The sequence below is a fragment of the Cydia splendana genome, chromosome 18, assembly GCF_910591565.1.
Source record: "Cydia splendana chromosome 18, ilCydSple1.2, whole genome shotgun sequence".
Classification (NCBI taxonomy): Eukaryota; Metazoa; Arthropoda; class Insecta; order Lepidoptera; family Tortricidae; genus Cydia; species Cydia splendana.
The window spans coordinates 10,681,347-10,706,829 of NC_085977.1; the positions used below are offsets into that span (position 1 = coordinate 10,681,347).

General features: G+C 38.8%; 2 protein-coding genes across 3 annotated transcripts in view; one reads left to right on the top strand and one right to left on the bottom strand.

Annotated features, from left to right (window-relative positions):
* Positions 1 to 1,797: 1,797 nt before the first annotated feature.
* LOC134799603 (serine/threonine-protein phosphatase 5) lies at positions 1,798 to 13,415 on the top strand. Of its 2 annotated transcripts, XR_010145433.1 has the most exons (10): positions 1,798 to 2,052; positions 2,180 to 2,421; positions 3,804 to 3,951; positions 4,788 to 4,909; positions 5,380 to 5,650; positions 6,065 to 6,295; positions 6,736 to 6,955; positions 7,986 to 8,067; positions 8,731 to 9,101; positions 9,274 to 13,415. XR_010145433.1 is itself a non-coding variant. In XM_063772039.1 (9 exons), exons 1-9 carry the CDS (start codon positions 1,959 to 1,961, stop codon positions 8,791 to 8,793), a joined length of 1,473 nt encoding a protein of 490 aa, XP_063628109.1. In that variant the 5' UTR covers positions 1,798 to 1,958; the 3' UTR covers positions 8,794 to 13,415. The 2 variants fall into 2 exon arrangements, 1 of the variants encoding a protein (XP_063628109.1); XM_063772039.1 differs by having other exon boundaries at positions 8,731 to 13,415.
* Positions 13,416 to 13,899: 484 nt separating this feature from the next.
* Positions 13,900 to 25,483, bottom strand: part of LOC134799701 (uncharacterized) — a 76,443-nt gene continuing 64,859 nt past the window's right edge. The window contains exons 48-63 of the mRNA XM_063772137.1: positions 24,810 to 25,036; positions 24,018 to 24,234; positions 23,397 to 23,492; positions 22,682 to 22,905; positions 22,185 to 22,395; positions 21,787 to 21,882; positions 19,613 to 19,848; positions 19,146 to 19,365; positions 18,740 to 18,835; positions 18,370 to 18,596; positions 18,046 to 18,253; positions 17,743 to 17,826; positions 17,403 to 17,629; positions 16,774 to 16,990; positions 16,485 to 16,580; positions 13,900 to 14,762 (exon numbers count right to left, since the gene is read on the bottom strand). Coding sequence (XP_063628207.1) covers positions 14,551 to 14,762; positions 16,485 to 16,580; positions 16,774 to 16,990; positions 17,403 to 17,629; positions 17,743 to 17,826; positions 18,046 to 18,253; positions 18,370 to 18,596; positions 18,740 to 18,835; positions 19,146 to 19,365; positions 19,613 to 19,848; positions 21,787 to 21,882; positions 22,185 to 22,395; positions 22,682 to 22,905; positions 23,397 to 23,492; positions 24,018 to 24,234; positions 24,810 to 25,036 — 2,894 coding nt within the window. The 3' untranslated portion in view covers positions 13,900 to 14,550. The remainder of the gene's footprint in view (positions 14,763 to 16,484; positions 16,581 to 16,773; positions 16,991 to 17,402; positions 17,630 to 17,742; positions 17,827 to 18,045; positions 18,254 to 18,369; positions 18,597 to 18,739; positions 18,836 to 19,145; positions 19,366 to 19,612; positions 19,849 to 21,786; positions 21,883 to 22,184; positions 22,396 to 22,681; positions 22,906 to 23,396; positions 23,493 to 24,017; positions 24,235 to 24,809; positions 25,037 to 25,483) is intronic.

Here is a 25,483-nt window from a genome sequence, read left to right on the forward strand (position 1 = left end):
CCATGCCACGCCAACGCCATTGTGTACAGGGGGCAATGCAATGGTATACAATGGCGGACGACTGGCCGTCAGTTGTCAGCCGTGGTGGGCAATCGGGAAGTTGTCGGTTTTTTTGGCACACTTCAAAGGAATCGTGGCGTACCGTGGTCTGTGGTGTTCACACATCAGTCGCCATTGTTTGTTTAGTTTATCACTGACAGCTTGAATTTTTAACCGCTTGATTAAATGTTGATAGCCCAAAATGTCATTATCGTGGAGCAATGAAGAGACTTCAGTTTATAGATTTATATCAATCAGAGACCCGCTGTTGTGTATATTGTATCTATATGCATGTATATGTATATGCACCATTGTGTGAACATCTACGCGATATAGGCCTACAGTTGCGCATTGCAAAGCATGGCTTGGCATGGACCATCCTTGACCACTGTGTACTGGAGCCTTTCGTACCCACTCGATCGAACATGAAACAAGCCTCGGATTGGATCAAAGTCGCGGTCCGGTACCACAGATTAATAAATAGTTACTACGTAAAAACTCCGCGAGCCCTTACAAAGCTCTGCTTTTTGCTAGTACAATACAATACCACTATCCGAGCGGTAGTATTTTATTTAAAAATAGCATTTAATCGTTAGTAAACTTACGAGTAACAAAATCGAGCGCTCTAAATTCAAAAATCCGTCTGGGCCTTCATACTTAATGCGATTTATCAACACAGCAGATTGAGATGGAGCTATAGTTAGAACAATACAGCGTAGAATCTGTGCGGAGAGAGGAGTCGTGGAATCTATGGGGCCAATGATACACTCACGACTCTTCTCTTTCCGCACAGGCTCTATCGCAATTGATAAATCAAAAACTAAATTATGATCAAACGTGACCGACCGAAAAACTAGATAGATCCCTTAAAGAATATAACCAAACAGAGTGGTCATTAACAGGCGTTCCCCTCTGTCGAAAATAGGCGGCCAATGGTCAACCACATGTCAACCACATGTATGGACTGACGTTTATCTGACATGGCTATGTTTACGTTACGTATACAATTGATGTGCCCCTCCCCCGCAAAAAACGGCAGACTATTTTGTACCGAAAATTATAGATATGGCGTCTCCGTTGGTTATATCCTCTAATGGCTCCTCTTCACGTTGGGCCAACGCCAACGCCAACGAGGGACGCATTTATGCGTTAGAGGGAGCAAGTGATATTGCTATCTCATTCTACCGCATGGCTGCGTCCCTCGTTGGCGTTAGCGTTGGCCCAACGTGAAGAGGAGCCATAAGATAGATCCAGATGAAAGTAGATAGTAGAGACTAGAAAATGGCGGCAATTTATAATTGATAAAACTGAATGTACAATTTCACTGCCATTTTTTTAGAGCCAGAGAGAGATATCTCTTTCTCGCTCTTACTTATCGGTGCGTCGCACAATGACCTTGGTGCCGTGCGATAGTGTGTTACGACTATTATAAAGAACACAATGTGAACGCAGCTATAAATCTGACAGCCTCTTGTTGTTGGCAACATTGTAAAAACCAAGGATGTGTGTAGAAATTGTTACAAACATCGATACATATTTATTGTTTCAACGTATTAAGGTAAGAAGCTAAAATTATTATTTTTAGATGATATTTGTAATTAAGAAACACTCACGTAAGAACATAAATTCAATGACAAATAATATAAAACATAATAATGCAATAGAACTCGATATTTTTAATCACGTGAGTCGTGAGTAAAATGTGTGTAAAAGGTCGATAAACTTACATTTTTCACGTCCCTAGATCATGTAACACTCTTTCGTTCATTCATAAATAAAAAAATCATTCATTCAAGTATATTCACTTTTTCTTGAAGTGCGGAAAGCATGTAAATGTATGTGAGAAAATCACATTTTTTTTTCTTATGATTAAGCGCTAAGTCACTCAAGCTTTAATTTTATTCGTAAAACGTGAAACAATGGCAAGTAGCGAGGAACCTACTGGGCCCCTGTCCAAGGAGGATATCGAGGCGGCGGATAGATGGAAAAATGAAGCAAATGAATACTTTAAAAGTGAGTAATACGCAAATAACTTACCAAAAATCCATGTTACATATTTCTTCTTCCGAATTTATGACATTCCAATATTGATCGTGACAGGAATAGAATAAAAATTGATTGTCATAACCTTAAATTTCAGAACAGAATTACAATACCGCAATTGAATTGTACTCGAAGGCGATAGAGAAAAACCCTAATAATGCCGTGTACTTTGCAAATAGAAGTATATCTAACTTGCGGTTGGAGAATTTCGGGTATGCCCTCACGGATGCGTCGCGGGCGATTGAGCTTGATAGGTCCTACACAAAGGCCTACTACAGGAGGGCCGCGGCACATATGTCTCTTGGGAAGTACAAACTAGCACTTAAGGATTTTGAATTTGTGAGTATAGCCAGTTGTTGTTAAACATCCATGATAACATTCAGGTTCTTAATACATAAAACTTACAAAATACTTCATACATCATTGCTGAAATATCTATTGTTATATATATATCACAGACCATTATCAAAGATTTTAGTCATAAGTATAAGTATTCACTTGTCCCAGTTTAGATTATGTGTTCTAGAATAGACTCGAACCACACTCGAACTGACCAAAATATCCTATCAACCAAACTTCTAAAAGTAACTTTATCTGTCAGTCTCTATATGATTGAGTCCACTTACATCTTTACAAGCCAAAGTTCCAAAAATATATACCAATATTTTGTGTAAATTAAATACAGTACAGTCACCCGCAATATTATGTTACACAACGAAGGCCGCAAAAATATCTGACACGATCTTATTTGTAGAGCCATAAGAGCGTGTCACATATTTTTGCGGCCTTCGAAGAGTAACATATTTTTGCAGGTGACTACCTACAACATTATTGTCAGTGTCTTAGAGGCGTGTAAATATATTTTTGGAATGTTGGCTTGTAAAGATTTTTGTGCACTAGTGTACAGTCACCTGCAATAATATGTTACTCTTCGAAGGCCGCAAAAATATGTGACACGCTCTTATGGCTCTACAAATAAAATCGTGTCAGATATTTTTGCGGCCTTCGTTGTGGAACATATTATTGCAGGTGACTGTACCTCTTCATGCTTAACCCGTGGAGCGCCCTAAACAGACACGTGTGCCGGTAACTAGTATAGGAGTTCCATACTACGGTAATTCTGGGGCGCTCCAGGGGTTAAACTACTGAACTAATTTGTAGATGTAATTTGTTAAAAATGTAGTTTTTACCATAGCAATCATCATTCTATGCAGACAAAGTCGTGGATAGAAGTTATATTACCCAAAATTTCAACAAGGAAAATTGCTTTTATATTCCCGTTTGCGAGACTTCTTCTTCTTGTTAGGGGCTATATAAGGCTTCAAAGCCTATGTATCACTGCGACCATCGCTGCTCTATTGTGATCGCCACCTACTACAACTCTCGATCCAAACCTGCAACTTCAAACTGCTGCAGGATCTTTTTGATCTCGAGAGACTAACTCCTCCGGGCGCAATATGTGTCCGCCCAGGATTAAGTCACGAGTAAGCATTAGGCAAGGGCACTCTGAGGATGTGCAGGGGCGTCTCCTCTGCCTCCATACAGAGTCTGCACTGCCTCATGTCACGTTTCCCCATAGTGTGCATGTGCTTATTTAGGCCGCAATGCGCGACTTAGTAAAAATATTAAGCCTGTATTGTTTCAATAAATACATTTTATAGTTTTAATAAAATTAAATCCCAACTAAATCATTCCTTTGTACATGACAATTGTGTTTGCAGGTAACCAAAGTTAGGCCAAATGATCAGGATGCGAAAATGAAATATAATGAATGTAACAAAATTGTGAAAAAGATTGCATTTGAAAAGGCCATCTCCGTAGACAAGAAGGAAGTTAACATTGCTGACTCCATCAACCTGGACGCCATGAGTAAGTCAACTTTAGTTTAACACCTTCACTACGGTATTTGTATTTGTATAGTGCTTCTTCTGAACTTTGAACCGTTTGCTTGGATTGATTTTTAAATGAAGTCTCGTAGTTCAGTGTGCCTGTTGTCAAAGGCCTCCTCCAACTCTTTCCACATGGTCCTACAGTAGTTATTATTTCATCCTCCCATCGTTTGAGTTGTGGGCCTCTAGATCTTGACCCGTATCTTGGCTGCCACATAAGGATTCTTTGGCTCCATTTTTCGATCTTACACCTTACAGTGTGGCCTGCCCACCTCAATTTCTGCAAGTCTATGTGGGTCAGGATGTCTCTAACTTTGGGTCTTTTTCTTATACCCCCAACATACTTCTCTCCATAGCTCTCTGGCACTTCGCAAGTTTGTCTCTTTGTTTTATAGAAAGAGACCAAGTTTAGTGTAACTACGGTATTTAGTGTAACTCACAATTAATAACACTTTGGGTCTTCTGACTCCCTACTGCAGTAAATGTGTGTTCAAGTTTTATGATTGATCCAGAATAAAGATAATATAGTACGTCTAACCCATTAGCTGGCAATGCAGGCATAGTTACATGACGCTTAAATTAAGTTGTTGGAACTTGAGCTTTGTGTCAATGTATTCAATTTCGCATCCCCGCTGCCATGCAGGATTTGCCAAATTATGCACAGAAAATAAAAGGGAGCTTGGCGTGCGCTAGCCAACTAGTCCCAAGAATTGGCGTAGGCACTAGTTTATTATCTATTGATATACATTTTTAACTATTTATCTGAATTGTTGTTGCTGTTACTACTTACACTTATTAATTCTATCAATATTTCAGCCATTGAGGATGAATATGAAGGCCCGGCTCTGGAAAATGGCAAGGTGACACTGAAATTTGTCACTGAACTAATGGAACATTATAAGCAGCAGAAAAAACTTCACAAGAAATATGCTTATAAGGTAATTTCTCTTTTTTTTTCTTACCAAGCCATCCATTGTTAAGTCGTTTTTACTGTCTTGGAAATTCAGGCTATAATGCCAATGACAATTGTGTGAAACAATTTTTACTATGGAAAAAGAAATCGTAATTTTTTTTAACAAGTTTTTCCTAGGTGTCTAATCCTCCTTTTAAATTTGACACTTACCACAAGGAGGTATTCGCTCTTTCATACAAAGGTGGTAAAGTTAAAAATATGGAGAGTTAAAAGTAGGGAGAGATCTGGGTGGAACAATTTTTCCTGTCAGTGTATGTGCATTTAAGCATTCACATTTGAATATAATATTATTTCTTACATTAGCTTACATACTAATTACATTCCAAATAAAACGGGGTAAGGATCATAGTTACGTAGAAAAGAAAAGTTGGAGGATGGTAGTGGCACTGAATGTGTTATTAAAAATTCATAAAAACGGTTTATGGTTTATTTCAGATTCTAATTGACGTCAAGAGCTATCTACAAAAACAACCATCCCTCATAGACATAAAAGTAGGAGACGACAAGAAATTCACAGTCTGCGGTGACATTCACGGGCAGTACTATGATCTAATGAACATTTTCAACCTGAACGGGCTACCGTCTGAAACAAATCCCTATCTGTTCAATGGAGACTTTGTGGATCGGGGGTCTTTCAGTGTGGAGTGTATCTTCACCCTATTCAGCTTTAAGCTGCTATTCCCTGACCACTTTTACATGTCTAGAGGTAAGAACATCATCTAATTGTCCACTTTTATTTGGTTGTGAGTGCAGGTTGCATCGCTCATTGTTTGTTTTTAGAATGATAGTACAAAATCATGTTCATGTTTTTTTCTTTAGAAAGTGCTTCTTTCTAAACGAAACTAGTCATTAAGAGACACATTTGATTACAAGCATCCAAATCTTTTTCACCCTTAATGCAAAGAATATTTGATACCTACGTTTATCGAAAGTCTTGTCTGGTTGAGAAGTTCAGAAAATGCTAGGAGAGATTGATATTTGTGACTTAAAAAAAAAGTTCTTATCTACGGCAGCATCTGCTTAACCTGAAGTTTCCTTCCTATATTTTCTCTATCTGGAAACAAATAATTCCCAAAAATCGTCCCACGAGCGTAAACTAAAGTAATCCTTAATTTTCCAGGAAACCACGAGACCCTGGACATGAACCGCATGTACGGGTTCCGCGGCGAAGTGACCTCGAAGTACACCTCCCAGATGGCGGACCTCTTCACCGAGGTGTACAACTGGCTGCCGTTAGCGCACTGCATCAATAACAGGGTGCTGGTGATGCATGGAGGGTTGTTCTCGAAGGACGATATCACGTTGGATGATATCAGGAGAGTGGACAGAAATAAGCAGCCTCCGGAGGATGGTAAATATACTAAATTTTACGAATAAAATATGTATGAAATCAGAAAGCCATAGATTGCTGTACATAAGCATTTATACTGATTACTGCTCTCATCCAACGAATTCCTGTAATATTGACTAGGTAATTTGTACAATGAGTGAAGGGTCATTCCATAAGAAACGTTATCAAGGGTTGAAAAATTAAAATTGATTTAAGAAGTCGACACTAACCTATTTCCATAGAAAACAACAAACCTTTATGTTAGAAAAAAAACTCGAAAAAAAAATCATTTTTTACATGTTTTCCATGTACTTGATCGCAAAGCTTTCTCTTTCTAATTCCTCCGGTTTACAGTCGCCACTTAAGAGCCTTTTTGGGCACCTGCCTGGCAACAATTCATCTTGTTCCCAATTCAAACAGAAACTCCAAGCTCGCTTTAACAGTTCTAATTTTATTTCCAGGCATAATGTGCGAGCTCCTCTGGTCGGACCCGCAGCCGATGCTCGGCCGCTCGCCGTCCAAGCGCGGCGTGGGCTGTCAATTCGGGCCCGACGTGACGGCCAACTTCCTGCAGCGAAACGGGCTGCAGTACATAATCCGAAGCCACGAGGTCAAGAACGATGGCTACGAGCTGGCGCACGATGATAAGTGCATTACCGTCTTCTCTGCGCCTAACTACTGGTATGTTTTATTCTTGTTTATTAACACGGCTAAAGGTGGCGACAAATGGGCTCAGCGACATAATGGCGACACTATAGCGACATAGTAACTAGCTGCCAGTTCGGGCCCGACGTGACGGCCAACTTCCTGCAGCGGAACGGGCTGCAGTACATAATCCGGAGCCACGAGGTCAAGAATGATGGCTACGAGCTGGCGCACGCTGAGAAGTGCATTACTGTCTTCTCTGCGCCTAACTACTGGTATGATTTATTCTTGTTTATTAACATGGCTAAAGGTGGCGACAAATGGGCTCAGCGACATAATGGCGATCTATTGGCGATACTATAGCGACATAGTAACTAGCTGCCAGTTTGGGCCCGACGTGACGGCCAACTTCCTGCAGCGGAACGGGCTGCAGTACATAATCCGGAGCCACGAGGTTAAGAACGATGGCTACGAGCTGGCGCACGATGAGAAGTGCATTACTGTCTTCTCTGCGCCTAGCTACTGGTATGTTTTATTCTTGTTTATTAACACGGCTAAAGGTGGCGACAAATGGGCTCAGCGACATAATAGCGACACTATAGTGACATAGCAACTAGCTGCCAGTTCGGGCCCGACGTGACGGCCAACTTCCTGCAGCGGAACGGGCTGCAGTACATAATCCGAAGCCACGAGGTCAAGAACGACGGCTACGAGCTGGCGCACGATGAGAAGTGCATTACTGTCTTCTCTGCGCCTAACTACTGGTATGTTTTAGTTTTGTTGACAAGTAAAATGACGAAAAGTGGCGAGAATTGCAATAAGCCACCAATTGGCGACACAATAGCGACATAACTATTTTTTATTTCATTTTCTTTAAAAAAAATGGTAATGGATGATTATCGATGAGTTCAAAATGACATCGAGTTTATCAAAATCATCAAAATGAATCGTCAGACTACCGTCAGAGGTAGTTTCGTTAGAATCGACTCAGTGAGCGTTGAAAAAAACGGCGATAAAAGCTGGTATCAAAAATGTAATTTATTTTATATCATCTATTTATTTTCAGTGATACAATGGGTAACCTGGGTGCTTTCATCACAATGAACGGCAAAGACCTCAAACCAAACTTCACCACCTACGAGGCAGTGGTGAGTAAATAACATTTACTTTAATTTCACCAATTTACATTAAAATTACCCAGAAATAGGATGTATGATATGAATTGAACGTATGATTTTTGTCCCTGCAATGACATAAGTTGTATGTTCAATGAAAAGTTTTGCTGATAGTTTATTTTTGCACGTATTGTGACTGTGTGTTTTTAATGGGTCTCTATTATCAAACTACACAACGGGACTTAATCGCGTATTTAAGTTTTAAGATTTACCTCCGACGTTTCGAGGACGGCGTTGTCCCCGTGGTCTCTGAGAAGACTGGCTCAAGTTGACATCAACATCTTCTAGCCGCGCGAGTTTTTCGAACTACCCGTACCCGTGTAGTTTGATAATGTTTAATAATCGTGAAAGTTTAAATCAGTGTTATGGGTCTCTATTGTTTCCCATAAAGTATTGTATGTCCACATTTTCGTTAGTCATAATTTGGGTTTTCTCAGAAATGCGTAACTTTTCAGGAGTGCCATAAAAGAAACCTAACCTAACCTATCTATAGGATAACCCTACGAAAATCCTGAAAAGTTAACTGTTTCAGAGTTATGACTAATGATAATCTGACAATCATTACATTATGACTTATGACTTTCAATTATGTCAAACAAAGGGACCCCGTTTTTAATCGATCTTTATTTTTTCCAGCCTCACCCCGACGTCAAACCGATGGCGTACGCCAACTCCTTCCTGAGCATGCTCTGCCAATGATGGAACCACGCCGGTTAGCCTCCACACACCGCCAACGCTCACTTACCAGCATTCAAACAGTAACATCTTTGTTTAACCCATTTTTTCTAAGCACAGCCACATCTGCTTACGAGATTTAGATAATTCAAATGTAACTCAGCTGAAATTGAACATATTCGGGTCGAGGTAACTCGGATTTTAACTGTCACGAATTTACAATGATGGTAACAGATCGGTTACGGAGAAATTGACCTACGCCCTTAACCATAAAATTTTACAAGCCTCGATTAGTTAATTTATGTTTTGTCCCTTTCTTACAAAATACATTAGTCAAAGTGACAGATAAAGACAAACGATTAATAGTTAATTGAGGCTTGTAGCACCTTTATGAATACCACTACTAGTATTTTACTTGAAAATGCTGTAGACCGCCTTAAACTATGCTTAACGCGGGTTCCAGTCTTGCGGACTCGTGCTTAACACATTGACTGCTAGAAACAGTTTCTAAGCAGTGAAAGTGTTATTAGTGCCACAAACGTCCCTATCTCGCTGTAAAGCACTCTTCGATACAATAAAATACGCTTTAATAAAACTCTGGGTTTAAAATAACGCTCAACTGAAACCGATAACGCCATCCAGTGAAATATGTTTACATTGAAGTCTTGTGACGTACGAAAATCGTTATTATTAAGTTAATTTTCGAAATTGCTAATTATAAAAAGTTTTGTTTCGCAATAGGGAATAGGCAAAGCTCTGCGTAGGTGGCACCTTTGTGGCACATACAGTAAACAAACCACATTGACACATCACACGTCACGTCAATCACATGGCCTACCGCGAAACAAGAAAATCGAAATTTCGGTCTCTAATCTCTCTATCACTCTTGCATATTCGAGCGATAAAGAGGCAGATAACTAAATTTCGATTTTCGCGTTTACCGCTAGGCCCTTGTTAACAAACCGCCTTGATGCATCAATGTCATATTTTATTGTCTGTGAAAACTTGTCAAAAAACAGTTTAAGGCACAGTATGTATAAGTTAGTCTATGAATTTACTGAGTCGGTAGTGCTGCACTCTGGCGGCAGAACATTGCAGTAATATCCCCTATTGAGAATAGTTGGACGGCGTTAACGGTCATAACAAAACTAAAGTTAAAAATATAAATTGTCAATTCACATGAAATTTTTGGCGAGGTGCGTATACATAGCTACTTATGTAGGAGCCTTCTGAAGATATTTTTCTAAATTAGACATTATTGAGCGCATGTTGTGCCTTCAATGGAAATGTGACAATATATTGGATTGGTGCTACTTTTCATTATTTATAAAACACTTAACACTTAAGCCGGATTGATATTTGTCTGACGTGTCGTGATGTGCTGTGTCGTGACGCATCCATTCCATTTAATATGGTTGCGTTCAAATTTGTCTGACGCAGCGTGCATCACAGAAATGACCCCCAAAAACCACACATTTGTGTTGAGAAATTATCACCATATTTCCGTTAATATTTAACGTGCCGAGGTGCCGTTTACCTTATACAACGAAATTATAAACTAAACAAAGGGATTTCGTGTAAAACCGTTTTCATTGATGGCACAATGTTTCTGAGCAAAACGAATATCTGTATTTCATGGTTGTATCATCGTGATTTAAATATTAGTAATTTGGGCTGTACCAATAGCATAATAAATTCATCGTCAAATAGGGGGCAAATATTCTTATATTCAGAATATTTCAGTACATCTATTATTATTCATTGGCACATTCACAGATATACATTTTCCCCAAATGCATTTAAATCGATTACAAAGCAATAGTGTAGGTATTGCATTATTCTTAATAACATGTAAGGCATTATTAATGTTTATTTGATATTGTTCTCATTGGCCATATGATTATTTTGCTTATGTTCTCAATTTGTAAATATATTTTTGTTTTTAAAGACAAACCTTGTTCTAGATTTATTCAGGTCCAGGTATTTCCATGATCAAGTGTTAAAATAAAGAGCCAGTGCTTTTTTAGAATAAAACATCGATACCAAAATACCAGTCGTTGGCACCAAGGTTTTGTAGGATAGTCTCTACTATAATCTTTTGAAGATGTTTAAAGCACCACTAATTGGATGGGCGCCGTCAATAGGTGAATTTACCCAATACGGACATAGATTATTCAATTATAATACCAAATGCTGCCATATGGTACAATTATAATGACACAGCATAACAAGTATTATGTCATCTCATAATTTTTTTCCTATTGTGAATTCAACGAAGGTTTTGTCGAATTTATTAAGCAGTATATAATTATCACATTAGCAATCTATATACACAATCCTACTTACTGCTGTGCACTTGCCCAACAAAAAATGTGATCCAAAATGTAAATATAATGCCGTAACACGTTGCGCCATATTTGCCGAAATATTCTTGTTACATTTCTTTCCTTAACCTTTTGGACGCCAATGACCGATATATCCGCACCGCAGGTTCAACGCCAAAGACCGATTATTCGGTCACAGACCACAGAGCAACATAGACCTACGTGCATATGCATAAAGTTCAATTTCGGTTTTGACACTTCGGTGACGTGGCGTCTGAGTGACAGCTTTTGTTTGACACGGCGTCCAAAAGCTTAATATCGCAGGCGAAAGTGACATGGTTACGCAAATATAACATCGGAGTGTGTTGCGGTCATTTTGTATTTTGATCTTAAGAAAGACAAATACAGCATTTATTTTACTATTTTAATACTTATACAGTTTGAATGACTTTTTATACTTTCAAAGACCTTATTGGACTTAATTCGTGATAATAAGCATTTTGCAGTGTTACGCCAACCAATGCATTTCTTCATACATTCACTCGTAACGAACAAAATAGTGTAACCAATGCAATAATGGTTAAAAGACCAATAAGTTAAGCTATTACTTAAGTATAGTGGCAAGAACTTTACATTAAGGAAGCTTGTGAATCCACTGCATTTCCCTAATTTTTAATTTACCCTGATTTCTAATATTTATCGTATATCGACTCGAACTTCCGTCTTTCTCGCACTTATGGAATATGCGCTTGTGAAAGGCGGATGTTTCATTATCGATAAACGGTAATGTTAGAGGACAATTTGACAGGTAGATAGTCGTTTATTTCGTTCGAAGGAGAACGATTTAGCAAGTTTTACAAACAGGAACGGGGATAATGCGCTTTTTGTGCAGTGTGCGTAGCCAACATGCCAATCGCGTACGCTCCTAAACGTTTCGTTATCGTAGCGCAAGCGGTTGTCGCCTTAGCTAGGCACCCAGGACCTAAATAAGATGTCAATCGTTGACGCCAAATCGCCAATCGAAACTTAAATAATGTATATATATAGTCACATGACTTTTCCTTCTTCTTCGGACATTTTTTCTTTTCGTTTGGCGGTAGTCGATGTACGATTGGCATCTTGGCTAGCCCCCCAGGAATGAGTAGTTAGACTGTGGATTACTTTTTGACCTTTATGATTACAAGAGTAGCGTAACGTCAACATAGTTAATACATACTAACTTTCTCTTTTCGCGAAAGTTAAAAAAATGTCACAATAAATAATGTAATTATAATAATGATGTATTCAATGGCCAAAGCTCATTTTATGTTCATTGCGTCATAAAATAGTAGAAATTAAATAAAGTGGAACTAAAAAAATTCCATACTAAATTTTTGCCATGTTTAAGCATTTTACGTCACAAATGTGACAGTTAGGTAGAAATTGGCGCTCTCATTTAACGTTCTACTATTTTGTGTCGCACTGTACATACATCTAGAAGTAATTTAAGTAGTTAACTGGCAACACTTGTCAAAAGGCCTCTCGACATTGGTCAATTTCATCAATGTTGTCGGTTTTCATCTCGAAAATGGTAACTTCTAGCATTATGAAACAAAACTGTTGCGTATGTCGGTAGATTTTGAAAATAAGTATTGGACGTTGCGCTACTGAGACTGCTCTGTAATGTTATTTTTTGTTGTCGTACTCGTATGTAAGTACCTTATGAATTTTATTAAAAACATTTGTTTCGGTGATTGACGATAAATGTTAATTTTATTTACTTATATTATACGGGTTTTAATTTTCTTTTACAGAAAATATAGAGAGGAAATTAGAAATTTATTTATCCAGTTTTAACGACAGAATTTTATAAGTACTTACGTAAAAAATTGAATCTAACGAATATAATAGCATGGCGGACATTTTTTTGTCTTTCGCCCTTACCACGAAAGTCGGGGTGAATGTGTCATTAAAATTCGTGTAAGCCAACAATAGTGTCCTTTTCTTTAGTAGTTTACTTGTACTTCAGGTAAAGGTGGTAATTTTTTCTAATTCACTTTTTTTCACTTTTACGAACAAATCGCGACGGGAAGAAGCAATATATATAGCAAATTTTATTAGCTCAATTATTGTTTGCAATCACCAAAACAAAATCTCGCAGTACATAGGAATTTCTGAGGTAGTTCAATTATGTTCATCCTAATTAACATATATTATTTTATTATGGCGATGTAGAGGCGAATGGACGTTCATTATTTTTGTCATGAATTGAGTTGCCGAGCATATCAGACGATGTAGATAGGGTTTGGTGTTGATTTTAATCAATAAATTGTTAAATTTGTACATATGGGATTTTATTTTATTACCCTAGACTTCTGACTTCGCTACACATGTCATGTCAGGTAATGACAGCTGGATATTGAAATTTCTTCAATGTTTAGCTTAGATTGGTATTCCACCTGTCCAATTTCTTTGTCCCATTGCGTCTCACTCTCTCATTAAAATGTGAGACTCAATACACATTGGATAGGTGGAATACCACCCATAGTATTTCATACACTCTTTTATTTGTGCGGATACTGCCGGACTGCCGGTACTATATACCGAATACTAATTCGATTTATTTTATTCAGAATGTGTAAGCGTATTGGAGCATTTATATAAGGTGAAATAAGTTAAACTTTTTTGTATAGTAATTCTTACAAACTTTAATATAAATTACATTTATTTTACAAACTGCACCACACAATGTGTATTTACAGATGAGTAAATAGTAAATACTATCATTCACCATACAAAGTCGCGTGCTCTTGTTGTAGATGGCGCCACTTATATTAGTTTTGTACTTACCAAATATATCGTAAAAGATGTGTTACAGTAAAAATAAAGATGTGTTCCGATGTATTTGGCCACTTTTCCGTCACTACGGCTCGATTCGGGAAATTAATTAGAGATTAACTAGATACGATATAAGTAAAGATATGACGTTCCACGGCAAAAGTTACTTTATGACGGCTGGCGCCGCGATGCGGGAAATGAATTAGAGATTCACTAGATTTGAAATAGTAAAGATATGTGACGTTCCACGGCAAAAGGTACCTTATGGCGGCTGACGCTTACGTCACATAGCGCCGCAATAATATTGGAGCGGCGTTAATAATAGCGTAAGCGCCAACCGCCATAAAGGTACCTTTACCCGTGGGACGTCACATGTCCTTAGTATATCGTATCTTTAGTTAATCTCTAATTCATTTACCGAATCGCGCCGTATCTATTTTATGCTGTCTATATTAGTTAAACCACATTTACTGGATTTCATTAATTGCTATTCAATAATGTAGTAAAGTAAAGTAGTATGTTATGGTTGCGGTTACACGTCCATACTCCAGATGCGCCATTTACAAAAACGACGTACCTACACGACTTTGGATGTGAATGAACTGTTATGATATGATTTCTCTCTTCTCCCACTTATAAATTACATGAACATTTGCAAAACAGCGCAAACTAGTAAAACTACAAAACTGCCGCGGACCAAAAGTGCGGAGCTGGGTTCCAGGCAGTCTTCATCATGTTCCACCGAGGTGAAGTACTGTTGGTTAAGTTCTTGTCGTGTCGCCATATATGAGTTTATGGCAGTTACAGCGCTCGCTGGTAAGGAGCGCGTTCTGCTGAACTTGAAGGCAGTTACTGTAAAATAATAAAATGTTCGTCGCTAAAATGTGAGTTTCACGTATATTTATTTTTTTCAGTATTGGATAACGGTTAGCATATTTTTAATCATAATGCAAACAATAATAATGACAAGCACCGCGGGTTTCACGTTGTAGTTTGGCACCAATGGCACCATTATGAAGTTGGCAACTATACAGGGTGATCAATCCAAATGGGTCAGTATGGAGAAGTTAGAAACTATAAGAGATAGCGAAATCTGTTCTTAGGAACCATGGCGTCGATTTTAGATTTAATAATAATGGCATTCAATTTTTTTAAATCTATCATACATAACCGGGATTCGAACCTGGTCAATATTCTTTATGTAATCGCGTGTAGTATTTGTTTGTATGGCAAATTTTAAACGATGCGTGATAGGTGGGGGGTGCTCGACCAAATATCATAGAGGGCCCCGAGACAAAACAAACTACATGAAAAATAATCAAAATAGCCGTCTTTTTTTTTAATTTTTTCAAGTTGGTCCGAGCGCGCTGAGATTTGGCATGTAGTGAGCCTGGGGGCTCAAGATTACCATGTCAAAAAAATTATTCATAAATCCAAAATGGCGGCGAACACGGGGAAAGACCTTACAAACTTCCAAGTAGGGTAAGCGAGCCCGAAGGGCGAGCTTCAGGCCGGGAGGCCGGCGGAGGCCGGCGGAGGGCCAAAGGCCCGGATCCTCCACCCCGACTCCCAAAACGCGACTCCCAATAGGAAAAGTGTTGGGTCGTGTTTAAGCTGCAACTTCCCCCTCTCGAGTGACGCTTCGGGCCTTCGGCCCTACGCGGAGCTCGGCCTTCGGCCTTCGCAAGCCTCGACGCTTCGCCGTCGGGCATTCGACCCGCCGGCTTGGCTCATCAAGACAGTTGACTTGGTAGAACGCTTGGAAGCACCGCAATCACGCAGCTCGGCCTCCGGCCTCGCATTTTGGGAGTCGGGGTGGAGGCTTCGGGCCTTCGGCCTTAAGCCGGGGTCGGCCTCCCGGCCTGAAGCTCGCCCTTCGGGCTCGCTTAACCTACTAGGAAATTTGACTTTGCCCGTGTCCGCCGCCATTTTGGATTTTTCCAAAAAAAATTTTTGACATGGTAATCTTGGGCCCCCAGGCTCGCCGCATGCCAAATCTCAGCGCGCTCGGACCAACTTGAAAATATTAAAAAAAAGTCGGCCATTTTAATTTTTTTTAATGTAAGTAGTTTGTTTTGTCTCGGGCCCTCTATGACATTTGGTCGAGCACCCCCCACCTATCACGCATCGTTTAAAAGTTGCCATACAAACAAATACTACACGCGATTAATAAAGAATATTGACCAGGTTCGAATCCCGGTTATGTATGATAGATTTAAAAAAAAATTGAAGGCCATTATTATTAAATCTAAAATCAAAGCCATGGTTCCTAAGAACAGATTTCGCTATCTCTCATAGTTTCTGACTTCTCCATACTGACCCATTTGGATTGATCACCCTGTATATAGCCGGACAAACAACATTGTTAGTAGAAAATGGCGCGATATTCAAATGTTCTGAGGGACGATTACTCTTCACACCTAATTTTTTTAAATTTGCCGCTTTTTTCGATTTGACAGACTTATGTACTTATTTTTATGCCAGTTTTCGAAAAAAATGTCCGTGTGTGCATGCGTACGAGCGAGCGTGCGTGTGAGCATACTGTGATTTGCATTTGATTGACTTTAAACGTACCTTCCCGTTGGAACTGGTTAATGTTAGTGCAAGTGTACGCCAAGAAGTAAGAGGCGTAGTCCGTCTGCAAGATTTTCAACTCTGTTGTTGTAGTGTCTGAAAAAAAAGTAAAAGGTAAAAGGTTGCTGAACATTTTTAAATGTTTAGGTACTACTGGCTATGGTTAGGTAGAATCTACAGAACCAAGCAAACTATAGGTAATTAAAACGGTAAACTGATTATGTCAGCTCATTAATTTAGCTGTCATTACCTTTGCATGCACAATTAAAACTTGTAATGATAATCTTACCATCGCTGTCCGCGACCGCCATAATTATAATCATCTTCGCGCCATCAGTGCTCGCGGTACCATTAATCGAGGTAAGGTTTCCTCCCACGACCTCCCAGTGGAGAATCGAGATCTCCTCCGTCTCGAAGTCGTACGTGTAGCGAGCGCCAACGCACGTGCCGTCATCGGAGATGTGAGGGTTAGGGTATTGTTCGATGAGGTACCAGTCGCCGGTGTACTGGAGAAGATAAGATATGAGTATAAATAGGTAATAGAGAAGGAGGGGCAGTTTCAACACCTTATTCCAAAGTCTGAGGGGTTTCCCTCCAGGGTAGTAAGGTAGGGTTTGAAAACCTGGCTTGTAGAAAATCAATTTAGTTAGGATGTAAACTATACTCACAAAATAAATACGGCAGATTAAAAAAGAGACATGTCCAGTTCTGCTCTACCGATGGGGTAAGTAAAGTACCTACAATTGAAAGGTGTACCTAAGCTGCACTTTGATGCCGAAATGACCGTTCACCGTTGTTTCGTAGGTGGCATCTCAGTCGGTTAAGAGATTCAAAATTTAATAAGTAAAATTATTTCGAGCATCTTAAGCGCTGGTTACTCCGCAGCCAGGAAATGCAGTAAATACTGAAATATCTTACCGCAGGCACGTCAAACTCCTGAACAGTTGGAATGTCGTCATCACACTGTCCGCGAAATATGACCGTTTCGCCCGTCGGTTCAGGATAATAGAAGCAAGCGTCGTCAGACTGATCAACCGTCAGGTAGAATTGCGGGTATAGGACTTGGTTGGCCTCAATTATAGGCGCCAACGCGTTTTCAGCTGCTTCAGTCAGTTGTTGCTGCTTGCTGTGTTTGGCGCTCCATACTGTAAGAATGTTTAGTCTTATGTGTCGGAAACAACTCGCCCTTTGGGTAATTAAATGTAGTAACAACGCCAACCATATGTAGCATAACATAAGCAGACAATTAAAAACATACCTCGCCTGTATTCTCCATCTTCATTATTAGAACAGGAGTACAACAGCGAATACGTCTCGTAATCCGTTGCCAAAACAACCAATTCTGAAAAGAAAATGATAATATAGTAGTCTCTTTCTCTTATTTAAATTGTCGCTGATGGTTGATGTTTTCACACTATCTGTTCTTGTGTGCTTGGGGTGATCTCCTCTAACTGTGATTTAACCCATGACGCCGATTACTTTGGTATTACACCACTATTTTGGGTGCATGTTTACTAGGAGCTGTAATCACTTGACCAATAAATCAATTCCTTCAAATCACCTTCGACTTGTCCATTGCTCAGGGTCCTGGTCAGGACGCCATTGCTGCTAGCTACGACAGTGCCGGTGGTGATTTGTCCCGTGAGGTCGAACACCCTGGTATCGACCACTTGAATGGTGTTGCCGACGCTAGTGTACTGAGAGCTGGTACAATCGCCAGGGTTGCCGTCCGTGGGGAACCGCTCAATCTCGTGCCACCAGCCCGCGTACTGTGAATTGAGTTTTGAGACTGTTAATACACGACTTGATGAACGATTAAGTAGATTAAAAGAGGAAGCTATTTTTGTGTTGTATAAGGAAACTTGAAAGAAAAAGAATCTCATACCCGAGACACATCAAATCCTTCTACACCGGAGACACTTTCACACTGTCCCCTAAAGTGCAATGCTGCGTTTTCATTCAGTTCGGGCACATAGAAGCAGTCCTCATCACTTTGGCTCGTCGGTACGTAGTATTCTTCTAAGAGACCTCTTGTGGTTCTGATGACCTCATCGATAATGTTGTTGGCTGCGTCGCTGAGCGTCGGCTCTCTGCTGAGCTTCCAGCTGTATACTGTTGTTCAGAAATATTTATAGATGTTTAAATCTTACTATTTCAAATACCATCAAAATTGTCTTAGTCCTAAATTTAAGTCCGGTACAGCACTAAGTACTAATAAATTAACGATTGAGTAATCAAGTTGTACTTCAAATTACCTTCACTGTCGCCATTGTCTAAGTCCCTGCAGCTGTAGACGAGGGCGAAGCTTGTGTAGTCGGTTTCGAGAACGTAGTAGTTACTTTCCACGACCACTGAAAACCAGAAAGGCACATTATACGAGCTTTTGTCTTATGTAGGTGATATAACTATGTTGGCTATTTGAAACCGTGGTAAATGCAGCAATGTATTACATGTAGGTACGTCATTTCTGTTTTCGATCTGGCCTGACTTGGGCCTGACAAAAATCGAGAAATGCCGAATCATATAACATAAGCCATTGGATTATCTATTATTCACAATCTGTTCACAATAGATTAATTGTAGTGCATTTGATCATCTATTTTCTAAAGGATAAGGTTTGAAATAAAATTGCTTAAGAGTTAAAATTTTGCGTAAACATACCTTCATCATCAAGAACGAACGTGACCCACAAAAGACCGCTTCCATCAGTGCTGTGTAGCACTGCCGTTCCCTCTCTGGTCTCCAGGGTCTGGTTATAGACGATAGTATTCATCACGTCTACTGGGGCATCGCCTTGCCCAGCGCTGTAGTGCGCTCGGGAGCATTCACCAACTTGATCCCTTTGCGGGTATTTGGATACTTCGAACCATCTTCCGAGGTACTGTTGTGAAAATAATAGAAGTTATTTAATTGCTAATTTACCTCCGAGCGTTGTGAGAGTGTTGGCCGTTAAAGACTTGTTAAAACATTGAAAATAGGCATGAAAAGGCACAAAATCCTTTCATTCGTCAAATTCACTGCAAATTTAATGCTAGTTGAAACAGGGAGTAGCAAAACAATGCTAGCTGATGAATAAAATGGAAATTATTTCGGAATTCAGCTTCCATTCAGTTTATTTGGGTACTTACAGCATTCACTTCAAAGTCGGCTTTGGCTTGAATTCTATCATCGCAAGGACCAGGTAACACGATAGCTGAAGGAGGTTCGTCAAAGACTGGATAGTGGAAACATCCATCGTTGCTCTGATCAGTGAGTTCGTAGTAATTCTCGTGGAGGTCTATGTTGTTATTGACCAGTTCGTCTATGGCGTCGTTGGCTGATTGAGAAAGACCAGATCTGGAGCGACTCATTTTCCAACTGTAAACTGTATTTTTTTTTATTAAACGTTGAATTTTCTTTTCTAACTCAGTGTAGCCCTATATTATGGTTTATGGTCTTACGGCAAAACGGCGTATCTTATTATACATTTCCTATCTAGCTAAAAAGATACGCTCTTTTGCAATAACAGGGCAGTACAGTGCATTGCCTCCTTTCTGTTTGTGTATTTTCCAAATTATAAATTTACAGATTTCATACTCGTAACTACAGAATCTACTGAATAGTATAGTCATAATGGAGTAGAAGCGTTTGTTTTTTATTATGTCAAAGACTCACAACCGTTAGATAGTATGTTAGATGTCGAATGTTTGAGAACCTAAGTTAGTGTTGTTATATTTTACATTTGGTGTCGCTAATCAATTGCCCTATAGTAGTTCATTCATAAATTACATTAAATTTTCAATATCAGTTTATATAATCTAGACACGCGGCAGCGTGTCAAGCCAAGTTCAAGCAAAGGAACTGGCTAGCCAGCGCCGAGTGTATCTTTACACGAACCACTTGGTGCCACTTTTGACCCTTCTATAACTCAAAACATATTTAACGTAAACACATAAAACTACGTCTGTTTAATTATATCCATAAGGACATCTAGAAGCCTAAATTTCATGAAGCTAGCACAAACGGTTATAAAGATATGAAGGTCAAAAAGTCGTAAATTTTGGGACTGACTGACTGACTTATAGTACCTAAACCTAACCTACTTCCAGATGACCTAGAAGGATGAAATTTGGAATCCAGCTCGGTTATTGTGTGTAAGCGTAGGAAAAAATCTAAAAATAAAAAAAAGTTATAAAATAGGGGGGGTCCCCATACAAAAAAACCATTTTTTATTGTGACTGACATATAAGTACCTAAACCTAACCTACTTCCAGATGACCTAGAAGGATGAAATTTGGAATCCAGCTCGGTTATTGTGTGTAAGCGTAGGAAAAAATCTAAAATTTAAAAAAAGGTAAAAAATAGGGGGGGTCCCCATACAAAAAAATATTTTTTAATTGTAGCGTTGGAACCGTTACAAGCAGATATTTGAAAGTATCCCAATATATGTATTATTATATTTGCTATATAAAAGAAATATAAAAATAAAGTTAAGTCAAAAAATAAGTGGTGTCCCCATACAAAAAACTTGTAATACGCGCTAAACGACCGGCCAACGGTGTGTCGTTGGCGGCGCGCGGCACCACATAATTAATACAAAGAACAGAAGTGAAAAAACATGCGGCGGAAACACAAGAAAAAACATTAAATCTCAATACCTGCCTTGTTTTCTTTACAAAAAGTATTGATATCCCATCAAAAACATAAATGTAAAAAAGGAGAGCCAAGTTCAATACAAAAATTATGCTTGGCTGTGGGGTTCGCCGCAAAAAGAATGGAGATCTAAATGAGTGCCAAGTTCTATGCAAAATCCAAATATGTATTTATAAGAACAAAATAACATTATAAACAAGTATTAAACTCTATTTCTTTGCTTTATTGGATACCTATAACAATTGCTGTTATTTAAAAAAAATGTGAGATCTTAAAGTAGGTTAGATTTGGCTTGGCTAGTTTTTATCAGAATTACAATATATATATATATTATATATATATATATATATATATATATATGTTGAATAACTTTATAAAATGACTGATGTAATGAAAACTGGCCAAGTCAAATCTAACCTGCTTTAAGATCTCACATTTTTTTAAAATAACAACAATTGTTATAGGTATCCAATAAAGCAAAGAAATAGAGTTTAATACTTGTTTATAATGTTATTTTGTTCTTATAAATACATATTTGGATTTTGCATAGAACTTGGCACTCATTTAGATCTCCATTCTTTTTGCGGCGAACCCCACAGCCAAGCATAATTTTTGTATTGAACTTGGCTCTCCTTTTTTACATTTATGTTTTTGATGGGATTGAACTTACTTTGTTTGCTGGTGTCGTCTACATTCACACAACTAAATAGCAATGCGTATTCCGTGTAGTCGGTGTCCAAGACGTAAAGCGTCACTTCAACGGAGACTGAAAATTGAACATGGTAAAAACTTTGTACTTATTATACAGGGTATTTTTGTTTTATAGAGATACAACTCCATGATATTGGCTACAAGTAATTAAGTGCAAAAAAAAACGAGGGTTCCGTAATTTTTTGTATTTGTTGTTATAGCGGCAACAGAAATATAACATCTGTGAAAATTTCAACTGTCTAGCTATCACGGTGGCAGACAGACAGACGGACAGTGGAGTCTTAATAATAGGGTCCCGTTTTTACCCTTTTGGTACGGAACCCTAAAAAAGCATTTTGTCGTCTAACAGCAACTTACCTCCTTCACCATTCTGTAATGTAGCAGTTATAATACCACTTCCATCGCTAGCTACAACGGCTGGTCCGGACACCGTGGTCAATCTTTCATTATACACTATGGTATGAGTCAATACGAAGGAGTTCTGGTTGATCACAAACTCGTTGGCGGCGCATTCACCGGTTTGATAGTCAGATGGGAAGCGCGCTGTTTCGTGCCATGTGCCAGCGAACTGGAATTTAAATAAAGGTTTTATACGGTTTGTAATTTTCCTGTAAATATAGTGACTAGCGTGACCATCAAATTTGGCGACCGTGACAGGACAAATTAACTAAAAAAATATTTTCTAGGTAACATTATATGGTCAATGTGAAAGCTATTTTTATAAGCATCTGACTGTAGGAAGATATCAAGGTTACGGACTGAGAATGCAGCAGAGGATATATGACAAGCTGACTGCAAATCTTTACTGGAAACGAAATAAATTAAACAGATAGTCTCAAATGAAGGATCCTTACCAAATTGAGATTAAAGTTTTGTACAACATTTTGTGCCTCGCACTGTCCGTTCAGCAATACCGGTCCCCCGAAGTTGTCAGGGTAATAGAAGCACTCTTCTTCAGTGTGCCCTCGCGGGTTGTAGTACTGGTCGTTTAGCACTTGCACGTTGTCTATTGCAGCGTTAATGGCAGTCTGGGCAGCCGGTGTTAGTTCTTGTGAACGGCTGAGTTTCCAACTGGATACTGTAAACATATTTTGCTTATAGCTAAACGCATTATGTTAAGAAAAATAAGTACTTTAGTTAAATTATCTTTGATAACGAATAACCGACTTCACTACATAATTTTATGGCATTTTAAACCTGTAATATTTCGTAAAATGCTATTAAAAAATGGAAGTGTTACTTTAAAAATACTGAAATAGATTATCTACACGTAGGTATGCATATAAAATTTGACGAGTTCCCTCGATTTCTCCAGAATCACGTAATCAGATCCTGACTTGATAACAATGGGACCAACTGGAAACAAAATAATAATTTTCCCTGTCTCCAAATAATCGTTGAATTTACATTAAAAAAAATATCCGACGTAAATGGAACCTCCTCCTATTTTAAAAATGTCTACTTTATGTATCTTTCGATCAAACAAAAGTCCCCAACTCTAACTGACAATACGTAAACCTTAGGTATTAAGATTATGGTTAGTATGTAAAACATGATCAACTGGCTTACCACTTCTGTATTCATCATTTATTTGACTGCAAGAGTAGACGAGAGCGTAGTTATCGTAGTCAGTATCCAACACCCAATATGGTACGTTCACGGTCACTGAAACGAACATTTTGACATTGGTTACTAGAGTTAGACCAAGAAAAGTCTGCAGCGATTTTGATAGCCCGCGCAGTGCAAGTGTTATTTATACGTCATAATTTAATAGAAGTTTGACGTTTAAAATAACACTTGCACTGCGTGGGCTATCAAAATCACTGCAGAATTTTCTTGGTCTAACTCTAAGTGGTTTTCTTACATGTAAACGAAAAATAGACAGAAATCCAGCAAATACAGTTTGTGTTACGTTGCGCATGGAATCATAACAGGACCGGGATTTTTTTTCTTAACATACATGAATGGAGAATTAACCAATAGCATTGAGTATACGTTATTTTATATAATCAGCAATGGGGATAGTGACGATCGATTGTCAAGTCCGCCGTGACCCGAAAGTTTACAAAAGTTACTGGATGAATTCAGTGTTGTTCACCAATACACCGTCATCCGTGTATCCATCTAAGGCGATCGCAAAAGACTTGAGAATATCACTCACTGGAGGACCAGTGAAACACTGGTACTTACAGTCAGTACCAGGTACAGGGAAGGTGACGATGAACTTCGCGAGGCCGTCGTCGGCCGCGGGCACAGCGGTAGCGTTCACGTTATCCAGAAGTTGCTCGACCACTTGTGTGTTGTACACAAGCACGCCATCCCCTGTGAGAGTGTAGGTGGCTGAGGCACACGTGCCGTCTTGGAACTCCTGAGGGTAGCTCTCGATGTCATACCAGAGGCCCATATACTGTGGAATAATTGAGCATATAAGTTAAGATGGTTCAGATTTTTTCTTTAGTATCAAGTGACATCAAATTGAAATATTTTTGAGAAACATTATTTAACTGCTGAATCCTCTTAACTGTGCAATATTTGAATATCCATATAATGTTTAAATAACAACGGTTACACGGTTAAAATATGTCTCACGAAAGTTTAATTTCGATCCATAAAATAAATAAATACAATCTTACACAAATCGAACTAGCCCACATTAAACTTAAAAAGGTACTAGATGACGATAGGAATAATATGTATATATAATAGACCGTAGATATATGTAGATACATACTTAAATAGGATACATAGAAAACATTCATAACTCAGGAAGAAATATTTGTGATAAACAAATTAATAAATGACCTTACCAGGATTTTAACCCGACACCTCCTGCTTCGTAGGCGCAAATAGCTCTAAGGGTTTCGATGGAATTTCCGCAATAGCTTACAAAGACGAAAAACTAATGTTAAAAAAAAACAAAGGAAAAGGAGAAAGACTATGATGTACAAATTGTGAATGACAAAGACAAGCTTTCAAAAATACCCTCTCTACGTCGAAGTTTTCAACAACACTGATGCTGTCATCACACTCGCCACGGAACGTCACCGGATTGCCGTCCGGCACCGGGAAGTAGAAGCAACCGGCGGCCGAGTGGTCCACCGTCGAGTAATAGCGGTCGTCGAGAACGTTCACGGAGCCGACGATATGCTCGATCGCGGCTACGGCGGCGTCGGTCAGGCTGGTGGTTCGGCTGAGTTTCCAACTCCATACTGCAATATATTTAAAGTTATAAAAGAAAATCAAGCAATGCGCTATTATTGGTATAATATAATTTGAGGCGTTATTTATGTATGCAGGGTTAATAGTTAAAAGAGGTATGATAATACTTTACATTGTAACATTGGCTGACATGGCAAACCTGCATGGTGCAGCCATCACGCGCACTGGCTGGTGATAAAAAATATACCCCATAATTTATAACATATTTTCGTCTTTTGTTTTTAGTGGTCGATTTCTCTCAGCAATTTGATTGCTAACTGCATTAAGATTACATTTCTTGTTAACTAAATGTTGATGTTTTTAATATTGTTTAAAAATTAAGTACTTAATATATAGGCTGCCTCTAATGCAGGTAAATATTTTGTATAATAAATAGTATTGAGTTTCTGCTTATGATTAAACCTAATCCATGTTTTAATTTTACCGTCACTGGTTTT

Bases quoted from the DNA above. Each gene is read 5' to 3' on its own strand.
- LOC134799603 (XM_063772039.1), top strand. From the start codon at position 1,959: ATGGCAAGTAGCGAGGAACCTACTGGGCCCCTGTCCAAGGAGGATATC. The intron at 2,053-2,179 runs GTGAGTAATACG...CTTAAATTTCAG, and splicing joins AGCAAATGAATACTTTAAAA to AACAGAATTACAATACCGCA. The intron at 6,956-7,985 runs GTATGTTTTATT...ATTTATTTTCAG, and splicing joins TTCTCTGCGCCTAACTACTG to TGATACAATGGGTAACCTGG.